This window comes from Drosophila navojoa, chromosome 5 (genome assembly GCF_054131105.1).
Source record: "Drosophila navojoa isolate 15081-1374.11 chromosome 5, UAZ_NAV_1.0, whole genome shotgun sequence".
NCBI classification, from domain to species: Eukaryota; Metazoa; Arthropoda; class Insecta; order Diptera; family Drosophilidae; genus Drosophila; species Drosophila navojoa.
Genome location: NC_142893.1, coordinates 14,205,543 through 14,220,389, shown reverse-complemented (window position 1 = coordinate 14,220,389; position 14,847 = coordinate 14,205,543). Strand labels below are relative to the sequence as shown.

The following is a 14,847-nucleotide window of genomic DNA, read 5'->3' as shown; positions in this document are numbered from 1 at the left end:
ATGTGAATCATGGAAAATTAAATAGTATAAAAAATTAGGAAAGGGATATTATATGAATATATTTTAAAAGAGAAACGGGAATTACAATTTTGGATTAAAATAAAGTATGATTAAATTTAATTATGTATATCAGGTCTAGGCCTACTCTGTTTATTATATCAGCAATAAGATTTTCTCTAGTCATTATATATAAGAAAATGCAAGCCTACCATTCACGACCTATACAATATGAATAACGTATGTTCCTCCAGTCTAGCTCTACTTGAACTCCGAAGGCGTAACTTTTTCGGCAGGCAACTCCTCTTGGCCAATGACTCAGCAAACTAGTCTCACTGTCTATGGAGGCTATAAATATGCCAATAAGTCAATGGCTAGCTAACATATCAGTCTCAGACATGTCCAGGATACACTCGTATATTGTGATACTCGTGTGCTTAACATCGGGCTACGCAGCTGAGGAGCTCATCCGGCAGCTACTCTTGGAGTCGAGGTCTTCATTGCTGCTCATACGCTACGACTACTGCCCAGAGAGCTGGCTGCAGGAGGTGCTTGTGGCGCCTCAGGTGCCGATCGTGCTGCAATCGATTTACAGTGCCACGCCTCCTAGCAAAGACTTCTCGCGGCTGATGCAGCTCATCTGCTTGCCCAGCGAGGATTATGAGCCGCTGCCGGCGTTACTAAGGACTCTACGTGGACCGAAGAGCATCTTTTATATAGCTGCCTCTGCTCCCACAGACAAGAGCTCTGCCATGCGGGTGCTCAACTCGCTCCTCAGGGAATGCTATAGACAGAAAATACTGAATGTGGTTGCCCTGCTGGCCGAGAGTGCAGATGGAGTCTACTATCGCTATCGTCCGTATCCGCGCTTTGAGCTGGAGCAGCGTTCGCTGGAGCAGCGCCCGTTCTTTGCCAGCCCGCTGAGGAACATGCATGGCCAGCCGCTGATCGTGGTGCCCGACCAGAAGCACCCGCGCACCATCGTCTACACGGACTGGCGCACGGGCCAGCAGGTGCTGGCCGGGTCGGTGGGTCGCTTTGTGCGCACCCTGGCCTGGAAGCTGAACGCCACCATTCAGTTCCCCATAGCGATCAAGCCGGGCGTGGTCATGCACTTCAATGAGCTGGAGTCGCTGATCGAGCAGTTCCAAGTGGATGTGGCGGCTACGGTGGTGCAGCTCATACGGCCCGAGCAGCTGCCCCTCAGCAGCTTCCCCTTCGAGCTGAGCCACATCTGCTTGATGATTCCGCGCGCACAGCAGCTGCCCATCAAGGACATCTACCTGATCCTGGCCAATGGCCAGCATCTACTCATCGGACTGGCCATTGTGTACAGCTTTGGGCTCCTGCTCAGCCTGCACTGGTGGCTGACTGGGCAAGCTGCCAGCCTGGTCGACTTCCTGCTGAACGATGTGGCGCTGCGTGGCCTGCTCGGCCAGTCCTTTGGCCGTTCTCCGCACAGCAGCCCCTATGCCAGCTGGATCTACCTGATGCTGGCTGTGCTGGGACTCAACCTGAGCTCGATACACGAGGCAGCGCTGGGCACGGTGCTCACTCATCCACCCAAATACTTTCAGCCCCGCAGCTTTGCTGACATCCAGCGCGCTCAGCTGCCGCTGGTCATCGATGCGGGCAGCGCGGAGGGGGACTACGGCCTGGGTGCCACGAAGCTGCGTGTGCTGGCCATGAACAGCAGCGACTACAATAGCCACAGGGACAAGATGAACATGAGCCACGTCTACTTTGCCTCGCGGCTCAAGTGGACGCTGCTGAGCGAGCAGCAAAAGTATTTTCCCCGCGAGGTGTTCCTCTACTCCTTGAACGCCTGCGTTAGGACGCTCACCTACATGGTCTTCCAGTTGCCACCAGACACGTGGTTCCTGGAGCCGCTGACCCGATTGATCATGGATGTGCGTGACTTTGGCATCTTCCAGCACTGGGTCGATATGCACTTCTATGACATGGCCGCCGCCGGTTTGCTCTCCTTCAGTGATCCCATTCAGCGCGAGCCGCCTCGCTCGAAGGAGGCGTTGCGCTTGGAGGATCTGCAATGGATTTGGGTGGCCTACGGCGCACTTTTGCTGCTCGCGACACTCGTGTTGGCTCTGGAGATTCTCGTTAAGAGAGTGCAGCAAATGCTGTGGTTGGGTAGGTTCCAGGGGGGAACCATAAAAAATTCCCATTAAAACCCATCAAGTTGTGTTCGCTTAAGTTCGTTTATTGCTTATTGTTTGTCGTTAAGTAAGATAAGATTATTAAGTCGGATTGAACATGATCTATGGTGGCTAGTGTGAGTGAAGCAAGAGCTGGGAGTTTCAATTGGAGTTTAGCGTTAAATCAGAGTCTGAGTTCGTTGTGCCTTAGGCCACATTGGTGTGCTCGTCACGATGGAAGATCTTCACGTCGAAGAACTTGAAGTTGTCCACCATGAAGTAGTAGTCGTGCTTGATGGGCCGATTGAAGGGGAAGCCGAAGGGCAGAGCGTCCACATAGCGGGAGCCATGGCCAATGCCGCAGCTGACAATGGGATCGTAGCCGGTGTATTGGGGCACGGCGGGCTCATGGTAGGGATAGACCATGTAGAAGAACTGATAGACCTGGCCGCCCTTCTTGCCCTTGGGCAACATCATGCGATTGGGTACGCCGCAGTGAGACTCGGATTGATCCAGCTTGAATTTGTAGTCACTGTTGGTGGCATCCATCAGCTTCTGGTAGAGCTCGAAGTAGGTGGTGCGATCGTTCACCCAGAAACTGAAGTCGCCGCTGGCGCGCTTGATGTGGTTGACGCCCGCATCCAGTTGCACCTTGAAGTGCTCCAGCTCGAAGAAGTTCTGGTAGTTGTGCTCCAATGGGATGACATTGCCGAACTCGTCGTACTTGGGTCCAATGAATACCTTGACAACGGCAGCCTGGGCCTTGTCCGAAGTGACATCCAGGGTGAACTCGAAGGGCTTGTGGTTGAGGCGGTGCTGGCGGGCCTTGATCACAAAGCTGCTGCCATTGTAGTAGGAGTTGCGGCCAAAGTTGTGGTGGGCATCGCCCATGGGCACGGCGGAGTGCTCAACGTTCACGGCGTTGCTGATGTCGGCATCGAAGTACTCGAAGTAGGTGGTCAAGCTCTCGGGCATGTGCACATCATCGATCTTGACACCCTCGAAGCCGTAGTCGGCCTTGGTGTACTCGGGGAAGGTATCCATCAGATGCCAGTAGTGGCTGAGCATGTTCTTGTACACCTCGTAGAACAGAGGGTCGCGCATGGAGGTGTCGTAGTGCATGAAGGTGCCGGGGTAGGTCTCGTGGTACTGGTTGTACGGGTGTCCCTCGTTCACAATGTAGCGGAACCACTTGTCCAGGCTGCCGTAGAACTGCTTGTCGATGCTGTCAGCGTTGCCCTGCAGAATGTTGCCGAGCATATTGACAATCTCGACGTCGTATTTGTCGTTCTTGTGAATCCAGTCCATGATGCGCTGAGTGTACAGCTCCACATTCTTCACATACTCCAGATTCTCGGGCGTGTAGAAGTTGTAGTAGTTGGGACGGCTGGGATACGGAACGCCGTTGTAGTCGCGCAGGCCGCTGTAGAAGCCGGAGTGGACGGGCTCGTACATGTTGAAGGTGGGCACCTCGCCCATGTCGTTGGACAGACGCTCCAGGTAGTAGCGGGCCAACAGCTGCCAGTGCACATAGAGGTAGAGTTCGCCACGACGGTCCTTGTTCAGGACATGCACATCGTCGCCCTTCGTCCAGTAGGGGTAGTCCAAGTTGAAGTAGTAGTAGAAGCTGTTCATGCCAATGTCCTCCAGGAAGTAGGCCAGACTGTGCTCGTCGTTCATGTTGCCGTAGATGTTCGTGTAGTTGGACTTGAGGACCACGTTGTAGACGTTGTTCAGCTGCTTGACGTGATGGAAGCCGTGCATCTTGTAGTGCTCGGCCATCTCCAGGGTCTCGCTGTCAAAGAAGCTCCAGGGGTGGATCTCGTAATGGGCCGGGAAGACAATGCCTTGCATATCGTCGCGGAACAGGCTGGCGATGGTGAAGGCGTAGACGAAGAGCTGCTTGTTCACATGCTGGCGGGCCCAGAAGACGACGTGCTGGAAGGTCTCCCAGTTCTTGGCGTAGAAGAAGAGACGCACCAGACCAACGGCATACTCCTCATGCAGATCGTACATAACGGTCCACATCTGGTCATCGCCGAACGGATGATGCTGCCAGAGCTCGAAGAAATGCTGCATCTTCTCGGGATTGTGATAGTCGCTGACATGTTCCCAGGGCTTGTATTCGTAGAAGCTGCTATCGTACCTCCTGACAAAGACATCATCCTGATAGATATGCTCCAGCATCTCAAAGACGAACTTCTGCTTGATCAGGAAATCCTTGTCGGCCACCTTGGACTCCACATGCTTGCCCTGGCCGCCGAGAGCCAGGAGCGTTAGCGTCAAAACAATAACCGCCGTGATCGACTTCATCGTAATCATACCAATGCACTGCACTGCAGCCTCCATTTATACCTGAGCGGCGGCTCTCAGTCGGATGGGGGGGCCAACGTCCGCGTGCTGATATTGCCTTGACATTATCAGAGATCCGCTCAACCTCATGGCTATAAGCTGCACCGTGCATTGAGATAAGCCCCAATTGCACCTGCACTGCACCGATTGACAGCGATCTCGGGCGAGCTCAGGCTAGGAGGCTCGCCTGAGCAGTGGTGCAAGTAATGCCGGCCAATTACAGCGCCTGGTAACACACCTGCCCCATTACATCTCCCGGAGTGACTCGCTTTTCTTTTCATTTACGACATCACCTGAGGGTCAGGCAGCGGTCGGGCCGGGCTGATGCTTTGTTGCTTATCAATGCGCCGTTGCCATCGGGACTAGCTAAGTCTAAAAATATGCACCTACTGCGGCGCACATTGACGAAACTGCAAAACAATTACCATATCAGTAGACAACAAAGAATTGTGGAACTGCAAGAGCAGCGGATGCGCGTCTTAGCATTAGGGGCCATACACCCATTAAATCTAGCTCCGAGTCATGGTTTATGCGTCGGGCAGATTCGAGATATGAAATTGATTGTGATACGAGTACAGTAAGGAAATCTTGTAAAGAACTTGTCAATCTCTTAGTTAATCATTTTGCATCTTTATTGATTGGATATATAATTGTAGTAAATACATTGATATAAACTTTTCTTCTAGCAAAGATCTTAGATTCTAATATTTCGGTAATTTTCCCTCTATGCCAACCCGCCTCTACCCTCTCTCCAGCGGCCTATAGAGCATACTAGGAGCTCGCCCGCAAACGCCAGCACACAAATATTGACATTGACAATGTAGATCAGCCAATAATAGTAGAGATCCTCCCAGCGCAAATGCATGCTGCACGAGGCATCCTTATAGGGCAGTTGCTTGGTCTTGCCAATCGCAAGCAGATCGTAGAAGGACTGGGTGCGCCAGTGGTTGTACAGCCCGCTGGATTGGGTGTTTAGAATATATCGATTGATGGCCTCCGTATAGATGGAGTTGGAGGGCAGGCGCAGAGCAAAGTGCACAAGCGGAATGAAGACCAGTTCCTTGGAGAGGCGAAAGGCGGCCTGCTCCTGCCGGATGAACTTCATTTTGATGTGGGGCCAGAGCGTTTGGGTTATGAAATAGGCATACGAAGTGTTCGGCAGACTGCGGCTAGTCTGATACACGGACGTGCTTACCATCTCGTATAGATCCAAGTTGGCGTTATATCCACGTTGGCCGAGAACAAAGGTAAGTGCGCCCTTCTCAGGCTCAGATATCATGATCTTGAGGCCCGCTTTACGCATATCCTGAAGGCTGAGTATCGGCGGCTCGAAGGGTGGATGCACCAGCAGCGTCTCCAGATTTGTTATGTAAATGTTGTAGCATAAAAAGCTGCCCAGCAGCAGCACCGCCAATATCCACCTGAGACGCAGGCTGGATGATCGCGGCATGGAAAACGTTTGGGAGAGTATGGCCCTCAGCACGGGATCAAAGATGACCCACAAACACATTAGGCTGGGCGCCAGGCCCAGCTCGAAGCGGCGAACATTGTGAATGACCAGCGCGTAAACGGACATCAGAATGAAGATGCTAAAGTTGAGGAGCTTCGCCCCGCCGCCAATGACGAGCAGGGCGCGACTTATCTGCGACTCCACGGGCAGCATTATCTGCCACTTCGACAGTTCCACTATATGGGAATGATTTCGATAGCTTGGCGTAAAGCCAAGATTCGTCATGCTCATAGGTATATCTACTACTCCAGCGCTAACCAGGTCGCTCAGCAAAGTAATGTTGGCGATATCATTCTCTTCAGGCGCATGATCCCAACAAACATGAAGAGTGGCATTCAAAGTCTTGACAAAGTTGTTAATAAACGGCGTCAGATAGCCCGTCAGTTGGTAGGATCCATTTCCATCCTTGTATATAACGCTGCGTGGGAATATGTTGTCCGATACAGTGTTGATGGTATAGCCTCCCATATCCTTCAGTTGCGGCTCAAAGTAGCGTTCGATCTGATCAACATTTCGCAGGACCAGTTTAAGTTCAGGAAATGCTCTGTAACTATATATTTCTTGCTGACTCCAATTACCTATGGCCAGTATATTGAGCATCTTGTTCTCGAAGCAGTTCGTAAACAAAGCTTCCACATCCACTTCATTTGTAATCATAAATATGGTCCGAGTATTTCGCATGGATTCCAGATTTTGATAGAGCGCATTCAAGATGAAATCGTTTTCAGTTGGCAAGCAAACCACCGCTAGAAATTGTCTATTGAAATGAGTTTGAAGTTGATATGTTTGATTGGCATTCAGATAAATAAGCGGCGTAACAGCATTATCTTTCATATCAATCGTACAATCCGTGGAATTTTCACTCAATAAGAGAACAGTCTCAAAGGCAACCTCGACTTTTAATTGGTCGAATACTCTGCTGGGCAGTTGCATTTGTGCCGTGGCTAAGCAGGCGAAAATAGCCGAATAAATTAAAACTTTACTCCCCATTATAATAACCTTTGCAAACGTTAACGTAGAGTTCAACTGGCTAAAATCGACCCTCATTTAGTCCTTTTATTAGAAATCCGAACAGAAATTACTGCAGCGGGCAGCCTAATTAAATCTAATTGCAGATTTATATCACAGCAATTCATAAATGCGGCAAGTTTTTACTTCAAATTTCCAATAGATAAACAAACATGCCTAACGATTGGGGAAGGTTTTTATAACAGTCATTATAATTTTAAGTAAGGCTTCGTTTAGTAACGAGTAGAGTTCAAATCAATCAGTAACAGAACGAAAAAATTGTTAATATGCAGAATTATTCAAGAGATATCTGTTTACAATTAGTTAACAGCACCTGTTGTTCTAATGTATTTTTTCATAATTTAAAAAGTCCGCCTTACCATACGATTACTTTTCGATAAGTCAACAATGATGTTATCGCAAGAATGAGATTTGCGCAATTAATAAAAAATACAGCGATGTGGCTATTGCTGTGCTGTGTCAATGTGGTCACACTTGTGCAACCAAAGCAAAGTGAAATAAAAAAGCGTGGAAGTAAGACTAACCGAACCGCCTGCGAATTATAAACATATTTATAAGAATACGAGCGACGACATTACAAAAACAAAATATATAAAAAAAATATATAAAATATAGGGCGAGTAGAAAATCTCGACAAAAAGCGTGAATTGGAATTAAATGGTAATTGCTGTACATTATGATCAGACAGGGTGTTGGCAATGTGAAATTGGCACAGAATAATAACTTATACTTTGTTGCTGTAGTTGTGTAATATTTTGAATCGTGCGAATGGCAGAAGACAGCAACAAACACAATGAAGCATCGCCTGATATCGCAAATCTGCGTGAATATGTGTGAGAATGGGTGTGTGTGTGACTGTGCGTATATCGCGTATGTGTGAGAGAAATTTGAATTGCGCTGTTCGAATAGAAAAAAGAGCGAGTGAGCATTGACAGTTACATTTATTTATTTTATGTTTGACATTAATAAAGCGTGCATTTAATTTTCGGCATGATTATTTATAAATCTTATTGTACTCTTTTTCTTATACTTTTAGGCGTAAAGTGAGAAACCAACGTATTTCTCATGCGCAACTAAACAACATTAACAAATACAAAGATACATACAGAGTAGACAGTGATTTGAAAATTCAAAATTACATACACACATTGAAGAAACTTTGGAATTGGACTGGCAGCCGATAGCCCCAAACAGCGCCCCCCACCCAGCAATAACAACACTAGGCCAACAACATGAATGTGCTACTGCTGCCCAAAGGATCCACGCAACTAAAGTCGCATTATGCGATGCATAACTTCTATAAGCGCTGTAAGTTTATCTGCCAACCACGCGATGGAATGAAAATCGTATAAAACTTTCCATTGATTTTACCCCATATATCTGCGGTACGAGTGTGAGCTTGCTGTGTATGTGTGTGTGCTTGAGTTTAGGTATCGCAGCCTGTATATGTGTGTGTGTGTGTGTTTTTTGTGCGCTTGCCTTTTGTCGTTGTTTTGTTATGACTGTGCATTCGTGCACAGCTGATTCCATGTTTGCGTGCACAATAAAATTTCCCTGTTGCGCTTGTTTTGGTATTTTTGTATAAGCTGTAGGGCAATTTTCTGGATAACGTAAATATGTATGATTTGAAACAGTTTTCGCACTTGCAGGCGGTTAATTGCCTTTGTAAACAAGTTAGTTAATGACAAAGGTGTGCAATATATATGTACATGCAGAGCATATATAATATATTTTGATATAGTTGCCGGTGTATGGGTCAATCGGGTGTTTCTTATACGTATCGTTATCGTGTTTATATAATTTAACATTTATTTTTATTCTTTTTCCACCGAGACGCGTCACTTGGCGCGCTTATCGTCTACTCAAAAAGCGAGATTGACCAAACAAGTAAACATCTAAACCGGCTGGCTAATATAACTATAGGCAGATAAGGTTTAAAGAACAATTAAGGCAAAGTACTTTTGCTTTTAGTGAGCGAAATATTTATGCAAGATTTACCTATACTAAATAAACGATCATTTTTCATTGTTTGCAAAAGAATTTCATGTACGCTATTTGCTCATCTCTCAATTTATACACAACATTCACAATATACACGAGTATGTGTGTCTGTGTGTGTTTAACAAGTAAAAGGGACAAGTGCCAAGCGCTCAGGTGTACAGACAGACAAAATGACGCCAGCGACTGCTGCTGACGCACAAATGCGACACCCTGTATGTTATAGTCGAAAGAGAGTACAGTTAAATCACACAAACGCACATATGTACATACACATATACATGGGTGAGTTGCACCCACACAATTTGCTCGGCCATTGGCCGAAGGTTGAATGCATTTCGCTTTTGTGGTCTATCTTTGTTCTTCTCTTTCTTCTGCACACACACGCAACATGTTTATTTTTCCTTGAATTCGCATCTGATGCATTGTTCTGAGAACTTGGCAAATATATAAATTGTAAGAAAAAAAAGAATATACAAAATTGAAAGTGCATCAAATTGTCTTTTTTTTTTTTTTTTACTTTCGTTAAGTTTAGTTTTCACCTTATGTAAGGTTAATTTTTTTGCGTATATTCGATCGCAACAGGTGTTAATTTAGTTGATTTTCGCTCTTCCTCGCTCTCTTTGTTTCTCTTTTGTTCTGTTTGACTTGTGAGCTTATCAAGTGAAACTAACTTTCCGATTAACGCTTGACAAGTTTTATGACCGAAGCCATAAAAAGGCTTAACCCTAAAATGTTTTTATTTGTTGCCTATTCAATTGAGCATCTATTTGAAATGATTTCTCTTGTTCTTACCTTGACAAAGCAAATGATGTGTGTATAAATACGACAATCGGTCGCTTTACTAAAAATCTCTTATTTATATAATGTATTTATAGGCAAGAATTTGCTGTACTAAAACTTGGCCAAATTCTCTCAATACTTATAGATCTCAGAACGAGCCACAATGCCTATTGTACAACGAGGAAAGTCCAGCACCAGCACAAAGCGGAAGACTCAGTTTCTTCACAGTCATGGAACGTCCGGCAAAGGAGAACGTTTTCTGGCTACTCATTGAACACCGGCCCGCGTTATTATTGTCAATCAGATCAGTTATGTAGCTATGGCTTGCGGCATATTCACATCGGTCGGCCGCTGTTTGAGTCGAGTTCAAAGATCGATGCCACTGTGAAGAAGCTGAAGAATCAGCAGAAAGAGAAGGTCGAGGAGATCATGAAGGAGGTGGCCAACGGACAGGTGACCAAGGGAACTGGTTCGGCTACGCCGGTGACCTCCACGATAGTCGACGGCGCCGCTGTAGACCCGAGCACAACAGCTAAGGCTAGCGCCTCTGGCACAAAGACGGCTAGCGAGCTAACAGAGGCCCCATCCAAGGCAGTGGCCAAGCCAAAAAAGCCGCTCACACAGCGTATTTGGGATGAACTGGTACACTATTATCACGGCTTTCGGTTATTATTCATTGATACCGCCATTAGCTCGAAGCTGGTGTGGAAGGTACTCAATGGCAAGACGCTGACGCGCCGCGAAAACAAACAGCTGCAGCGGACAACATCGGATCTATTCCGATTGATTCCATTCTCGGTGTTTATTGTGGTGCCGTTTATGGAGCTGCTCTTGCCGGTATTTATAAAATTCTTTCCGGGCATGCTGCCGTCCACATTTCAAACGGCCAAGGATCGCCAGGAGCGACTAAGGCAGTCACTGACCGTCCGTCTGGAGGTAGCTAAATTCTTGCAAAAAACTCTCGGTCAAATGCCTGTCCAGCACAAGGAGCACAGCAGCGAGGAAGCCAAACAGTTCGAGACATTCTTCCGAAAGATCCGTAATCCCACAGAGCAAGTGAGCAACGATGAGATAATCAAGTTTGCCAAGCGTTTCGATGACGAAATCACATTGGATTCGCTCAGTCGAGAGCAGCTATCGGCGCTCTGCCGTGTACTGGAGCTGAACACGATTGGCACAACGACCTTGCTGCGCTTTCAGCTGCGTCTCAAGCTTCGCTCTCTGGCCACCGATGATCGGGTAATAGCGCGCGAAGGCGTCGACTCGCTCGATCTCTTTGAATTGCAGCAGGCGTGCAAATCACGTGGCATGCGCGCCTACGGCCTAACAGCGGAGCGCCTGCGATTCCAACTCAAGGAATGGATTGACTTATCACTGAACGAACAGGTAAGGGCATCAGCATAGTCTTTATGTAATTATTATATTAACAATTCGTTTCTTCTAGGTACCACCTACACTTTTGTTATTGTCACGTGCAATGCTCATTTCTGATGACAGCATCACGACTGATAAGCTGAAGGAGACAATGCGCGTACTGCCGGATGCTGTAGCCGCTCACACACGTCATGCGATTGGCGAGCGTGAGGGCAAGGTCGATAACAAGACCAAGATTGAGATCATTAAAGAAGAGGAGCGTAAGATTCGTGAAGAGCGCGAGGAGGAGCACGAGGAGACGCTGCGCACGGCCGGCACAGAAGAGGCTCCCGCGCCGTTTATATTCACGGAGGATACTAAGACGTTGCATTTGGACAAGAAATCCGAGGCATCAGATGAGAAGACCATTTCGCCGACAGATGTGCAATTGCTTTCAGATGCACTGAAGACGCTTTCCTCTGATAAACAGCTTGTTGTGGAGAAGGAGACGATCAAGGAGCTTAAGGAGGAGCTGCGCGACTATCAGGAGGATGTGGAGGAATTGCGAGAGGTGCGCCAGGTGGTCAAGGAACCGGTGCGCGAGAGTCGAGCTGCCAAGCTGCTCTATAACCGTGTCAACAAGATGATCTCGCAGCTGGACACTGTGCTTCAAGACTTGGAGCATCGCCAGCAACAGATTAAGCAAGTCGATGCCCCTGAGAGCACGCCCACATCGGGTGCCAGTCCCAGCCAATCGGTGCACATTGACGAACTGGTGGCCACAATCCGACGCATGAAGGAGGCCTCTGACGAGGAGCGATTCAAAGTCGTTGAGGATTTGCTAATCAAACTGGATGCTGACAAGGATGGTGCTGTCTCGGTTAACGAGATCACCAAGGTGGTGCAAAGCATTGACAGTGCGGCCACCAAAATCGACAAACAACAGCTGGAGGAATTCACTGAGCTACTCACAAAGCAAGCGCAGAAGCGACGCAACGAGGAAATTGTCCACATTGACGATCTCATGATGAATATCAAGAAGCTAAAGGAGACCAGCGATGAGGCCCGCATCAAGCACATCGAGAGTGTCCTAGATAAGTTTGACGCTGACAAAGATGGTGTCGTTACTGTCAACGATATACGAAAGGTAAGTAACCTGTCTAATAGTTCAGTTAGCCCGGATTAACGATGAATTAACTTGCAGGTGTTGGAGTCCATTGGTCGCGATAATATCAAACTTAGCGATAAGGCTATTGAGGAGCTTATTGCTCTGCTGGACAAGGAACAGATACTGGAGGCAGAGCAAAAGATCGAGAAGGCAATTGCGAAGAGCATGAAGGAAGCGGAAAAACTGAAACTGGAGGTGGAGAAAACGGATAAGGATATGGCCAAACTGGTCGATGGTATACATGATTCGGCGAAGGAGATACGCGACATAGCCACCGAACTGGGAGCAATGGAGCAGGACAGGCCCACGCCCCCAAAGCCAGAAGTATATAAGGGGTAGCTTAATATTAATGCGAACGTCGTCCTAATGCTTGAGTTGTTTCTTTTACTTACAGCCCGACATGAAAGATTCCGCCAAAGTATTGAAAGATAATGCTAAGGAGCTGGGTGATTTGCTAGTCAAGCCCCCAAAGAACAACAACAACAAGAAAGGGGGAAAGGACACACCACCAACACCGAGCAAAGGCAACAGCTCCGACAGCAATAGAAACAATTGCAAGAAGGCCAGCGATAGCGAAATGTCAATGCCCAAGATAGCGATGCGTGAGGCGGCCGAAATGCAAATCGAAAAGCTATTGCCCCAAAAGGATATCGATCTGCCACCAACGATACCCACACAAACACCGACCCAGTCCAAGGTGGCTACCTCACCGAAAGCGGCGGCGAATGGCACTTCCGGCACCCCCAAGAAATTGATCTGACCGGCTGAGCCGAAGGCGAAAGCAATACATGAAGAATACCCAGAGCATTCACCTAGGGCAAAATGAGATCAGAAAGTCAACCCTTTGTCCAAATTGATTCGAGTTGCATTCAATATTAATAATATTAAAACAGGAAATGCATAGAATAGTAATTCAATAGAAAATCTGTATTTAGTTAGATCCCAGGCAAGAGCTCCTTAGCAAAGGCTGTATTAAGTATGTGTAAAAGTTGCCCAAATTATAAACTATTGCTTAAAAAAATACAGAATTTGGGTATGTTAAAACGAATACAATGGCAAAACTACCTTAAAAATATATACTTTTATTTTCTATCGCCTTAGTTATATACTACATTCATGTGCTGGTCCATCAAATACTTGACTTTATGATAATGTTAGCGATTGTGATCATTAAGTGAAATCTTAATTTACATATTATTTCTAATATAAAACTTAACGTAGTACGAAAACACAGTAACAACAACAACAACAACAATGTCAAACGATTTGAATTCAGTGGAATTTCAACATAAAAGCGAAGCGAAAAGCACGTGATACTTTTCTGTAACAATAATAAATACTATATATGCTTAACTGAATTAGATTTGCGACGTGTAAAAGTGTTAATTTGCAATAAGAAATAAAGAAATAACAAGTTACACACACACACACACGTGATGAAGATTTAATTTGTGGAAAAGGTCTCTTAAGTGTGTGAATTATAGAATATGATGGGAAAATCAAAGGCCTAGATGAGCTTTATGTGAGACTATTTTGTTTGATAATGATACAAATAAAGGAATGTTTTTACAGTCTGATATGTAGGAGTATTTAATGAGTTAATTTGGTTTATATTTGCTTGGTTTTGTATACAAAAGTTAGTCAATGAGCCTTCTGAAACTGAGCTTATTTGGTATATTTGTTAACATTACATTAACATTTGTACTAAAATTGTATGGAACTGATATTGAATACATTTTGTATGTAATACCAGACATGCTTACATATTTTAAAAGGAAACTTGTTAAATGTTAAGTAAACACAAATATTTGTTGTACATTTTAATCGAATTTTCCTTTGGCAAAAGTTCATTTCCAATTATGTTTAGATAATGCTAAGGTTTCATTTGAGATGATGATTTGAGATAAGAGATGAAAAGAGAGAGAGAGCATATAGGCTCTGCTATTAATGCTGTTAAGGCATATAGACAGAGTATGTAGTTTGTGGAGTTGGAGCAATTAAGTGTATAATAGTTCAGACTGCGGACAGAGCTAATGTCAAGGGCTATTTGTATAGAGTTCACATATAAAGCATGCATTCAACGAAGTTTTTATCATAAAGCTGAGCAAACTAGTCTGTTTAGAAAGATGAAAAGAAGTAAGTTTTATTTAATGAATTAGTTACTGAAAATGAACATCTGCCAATTATCTCGTATATTTATATACTTTTATACATATATCCGTATAAGTAACGCTCGAGTTTCTACTAAACAAATTCTTTTCAAATTTGCTTGCCATTCAGCTGCTTTACAAGATATTTTATACTTATGAGCCACTTATATTTCCGACTTGAACTCATAATTACAAACAATTGTAAATGTTTCGAATTCCTACATTCGAATACTTTATAAGCTCTAAATACATTTGCAGTATGTGCGCCAAGTTCTCTTTATTTTCACAATCTCAATGCTTCACTCGAGCTAGCTGTAATTCCCTAGTGCCAACCGCAAAACCAAATTTCGCCAT

General features: G+C 45.6%; 4 protein-coding genes across 5 annotated transcripts; 2 read left to right on the top strand and 2 right to left on the bottom strand.

The window, feature by feature from the left end:
* The first annotated feature begins 95 nt into the window (after nucleotides 1–95).
* Ir54a (Ionotropic receptor 54a) lies at nucleotides 96–2,636 on the top strand. The gene has a single exon (XM_018102990.3). It carries the CDS (start codon nucleotides 339–341, stop codon nucleotides 2,181–2,183), a length of 1,845 nt encoding a protein of 614 aa, XP_017958479.2. The 5' UTR covers nucleotides 96–338; the 3' UTR covers nucleotides 2,184–2,636.
* Nucleotides 2,195–4,487, bottom strand: Lsp2 (Larval serum protein 2). Its single transcript, XM_018105887.3, has one exon. It carries the CDS (start codon nucleotides 4,470–4,472, stop codon nucleotides 2,358–2,360), a length of 2,115 nt encoding a protein of 704 aa, XP_017961376.1. The 5' UTR covers nucleotides 4,473–4,487; the 3' UTR covers nucleotides 2,195–2,357.
* Nucleotides 4,488–5,219: 732 nt separating this feature from the next.
* Ir60b (Ionotropic receptor 60b) lies at nucleotides 5,220–7,220 on the bottom strand. Its single transcript, XM_018102989.2, has one exon. The coding sequence runs from the start codon at nucleotides 7,057–7,059 to the stop codon at nucleotides 5,227–5,229; it is 1,833 nt and encodes a 610-aa protein (XP_017958478.2). The 5' UTR covers nucleotides 7,060–7,220; the 3' UTR covers nucleotides 5,220–5,226.
* Nucleotides 7,221–7,501: 281 nt separating this feature from the next.
* On the top strand, nucleotides 7,502–13,773 carry Letm1 (Leucine zipper and EF-hand containing transmembrane protein 1). Of its 2 annotated transcripts, none has more exons than XM_018105885.3 (6): nucleotides 7,502–7,701; nucleotides 8,078–8,349; nucleotides 9,968–11,208; nucleotides 11,267–12,322; nucleotides 12,380–12,667; nucleotides 12,738–13,773. In XM_018105885.3, the coding sequence occupies exons 2-6, from the start codon at nucleotides 8,274–8,276 to the stop codon at nucleotides 13,101–13,103; spliced, it is 3,027 nt and encodes a 1,008-aa protein (XP_017961374.1). In that variant the 5' UTR covers nucleotides 7,502–7,701; nucleotides 8,078–8,273; the 3' UTR covers nucleotides 13,104–13,773. The 2 variants fall into 2 exon arrangements, with proteins under 2 accessions (XP_017961374.1, XP_089117035.1); XM_089260909.1 differs by having other exon boundaries at nucleotides 7,531–7,554.
* Nucleotides 13,774–14,847: the final 1,074 nt, after the last annotated feature.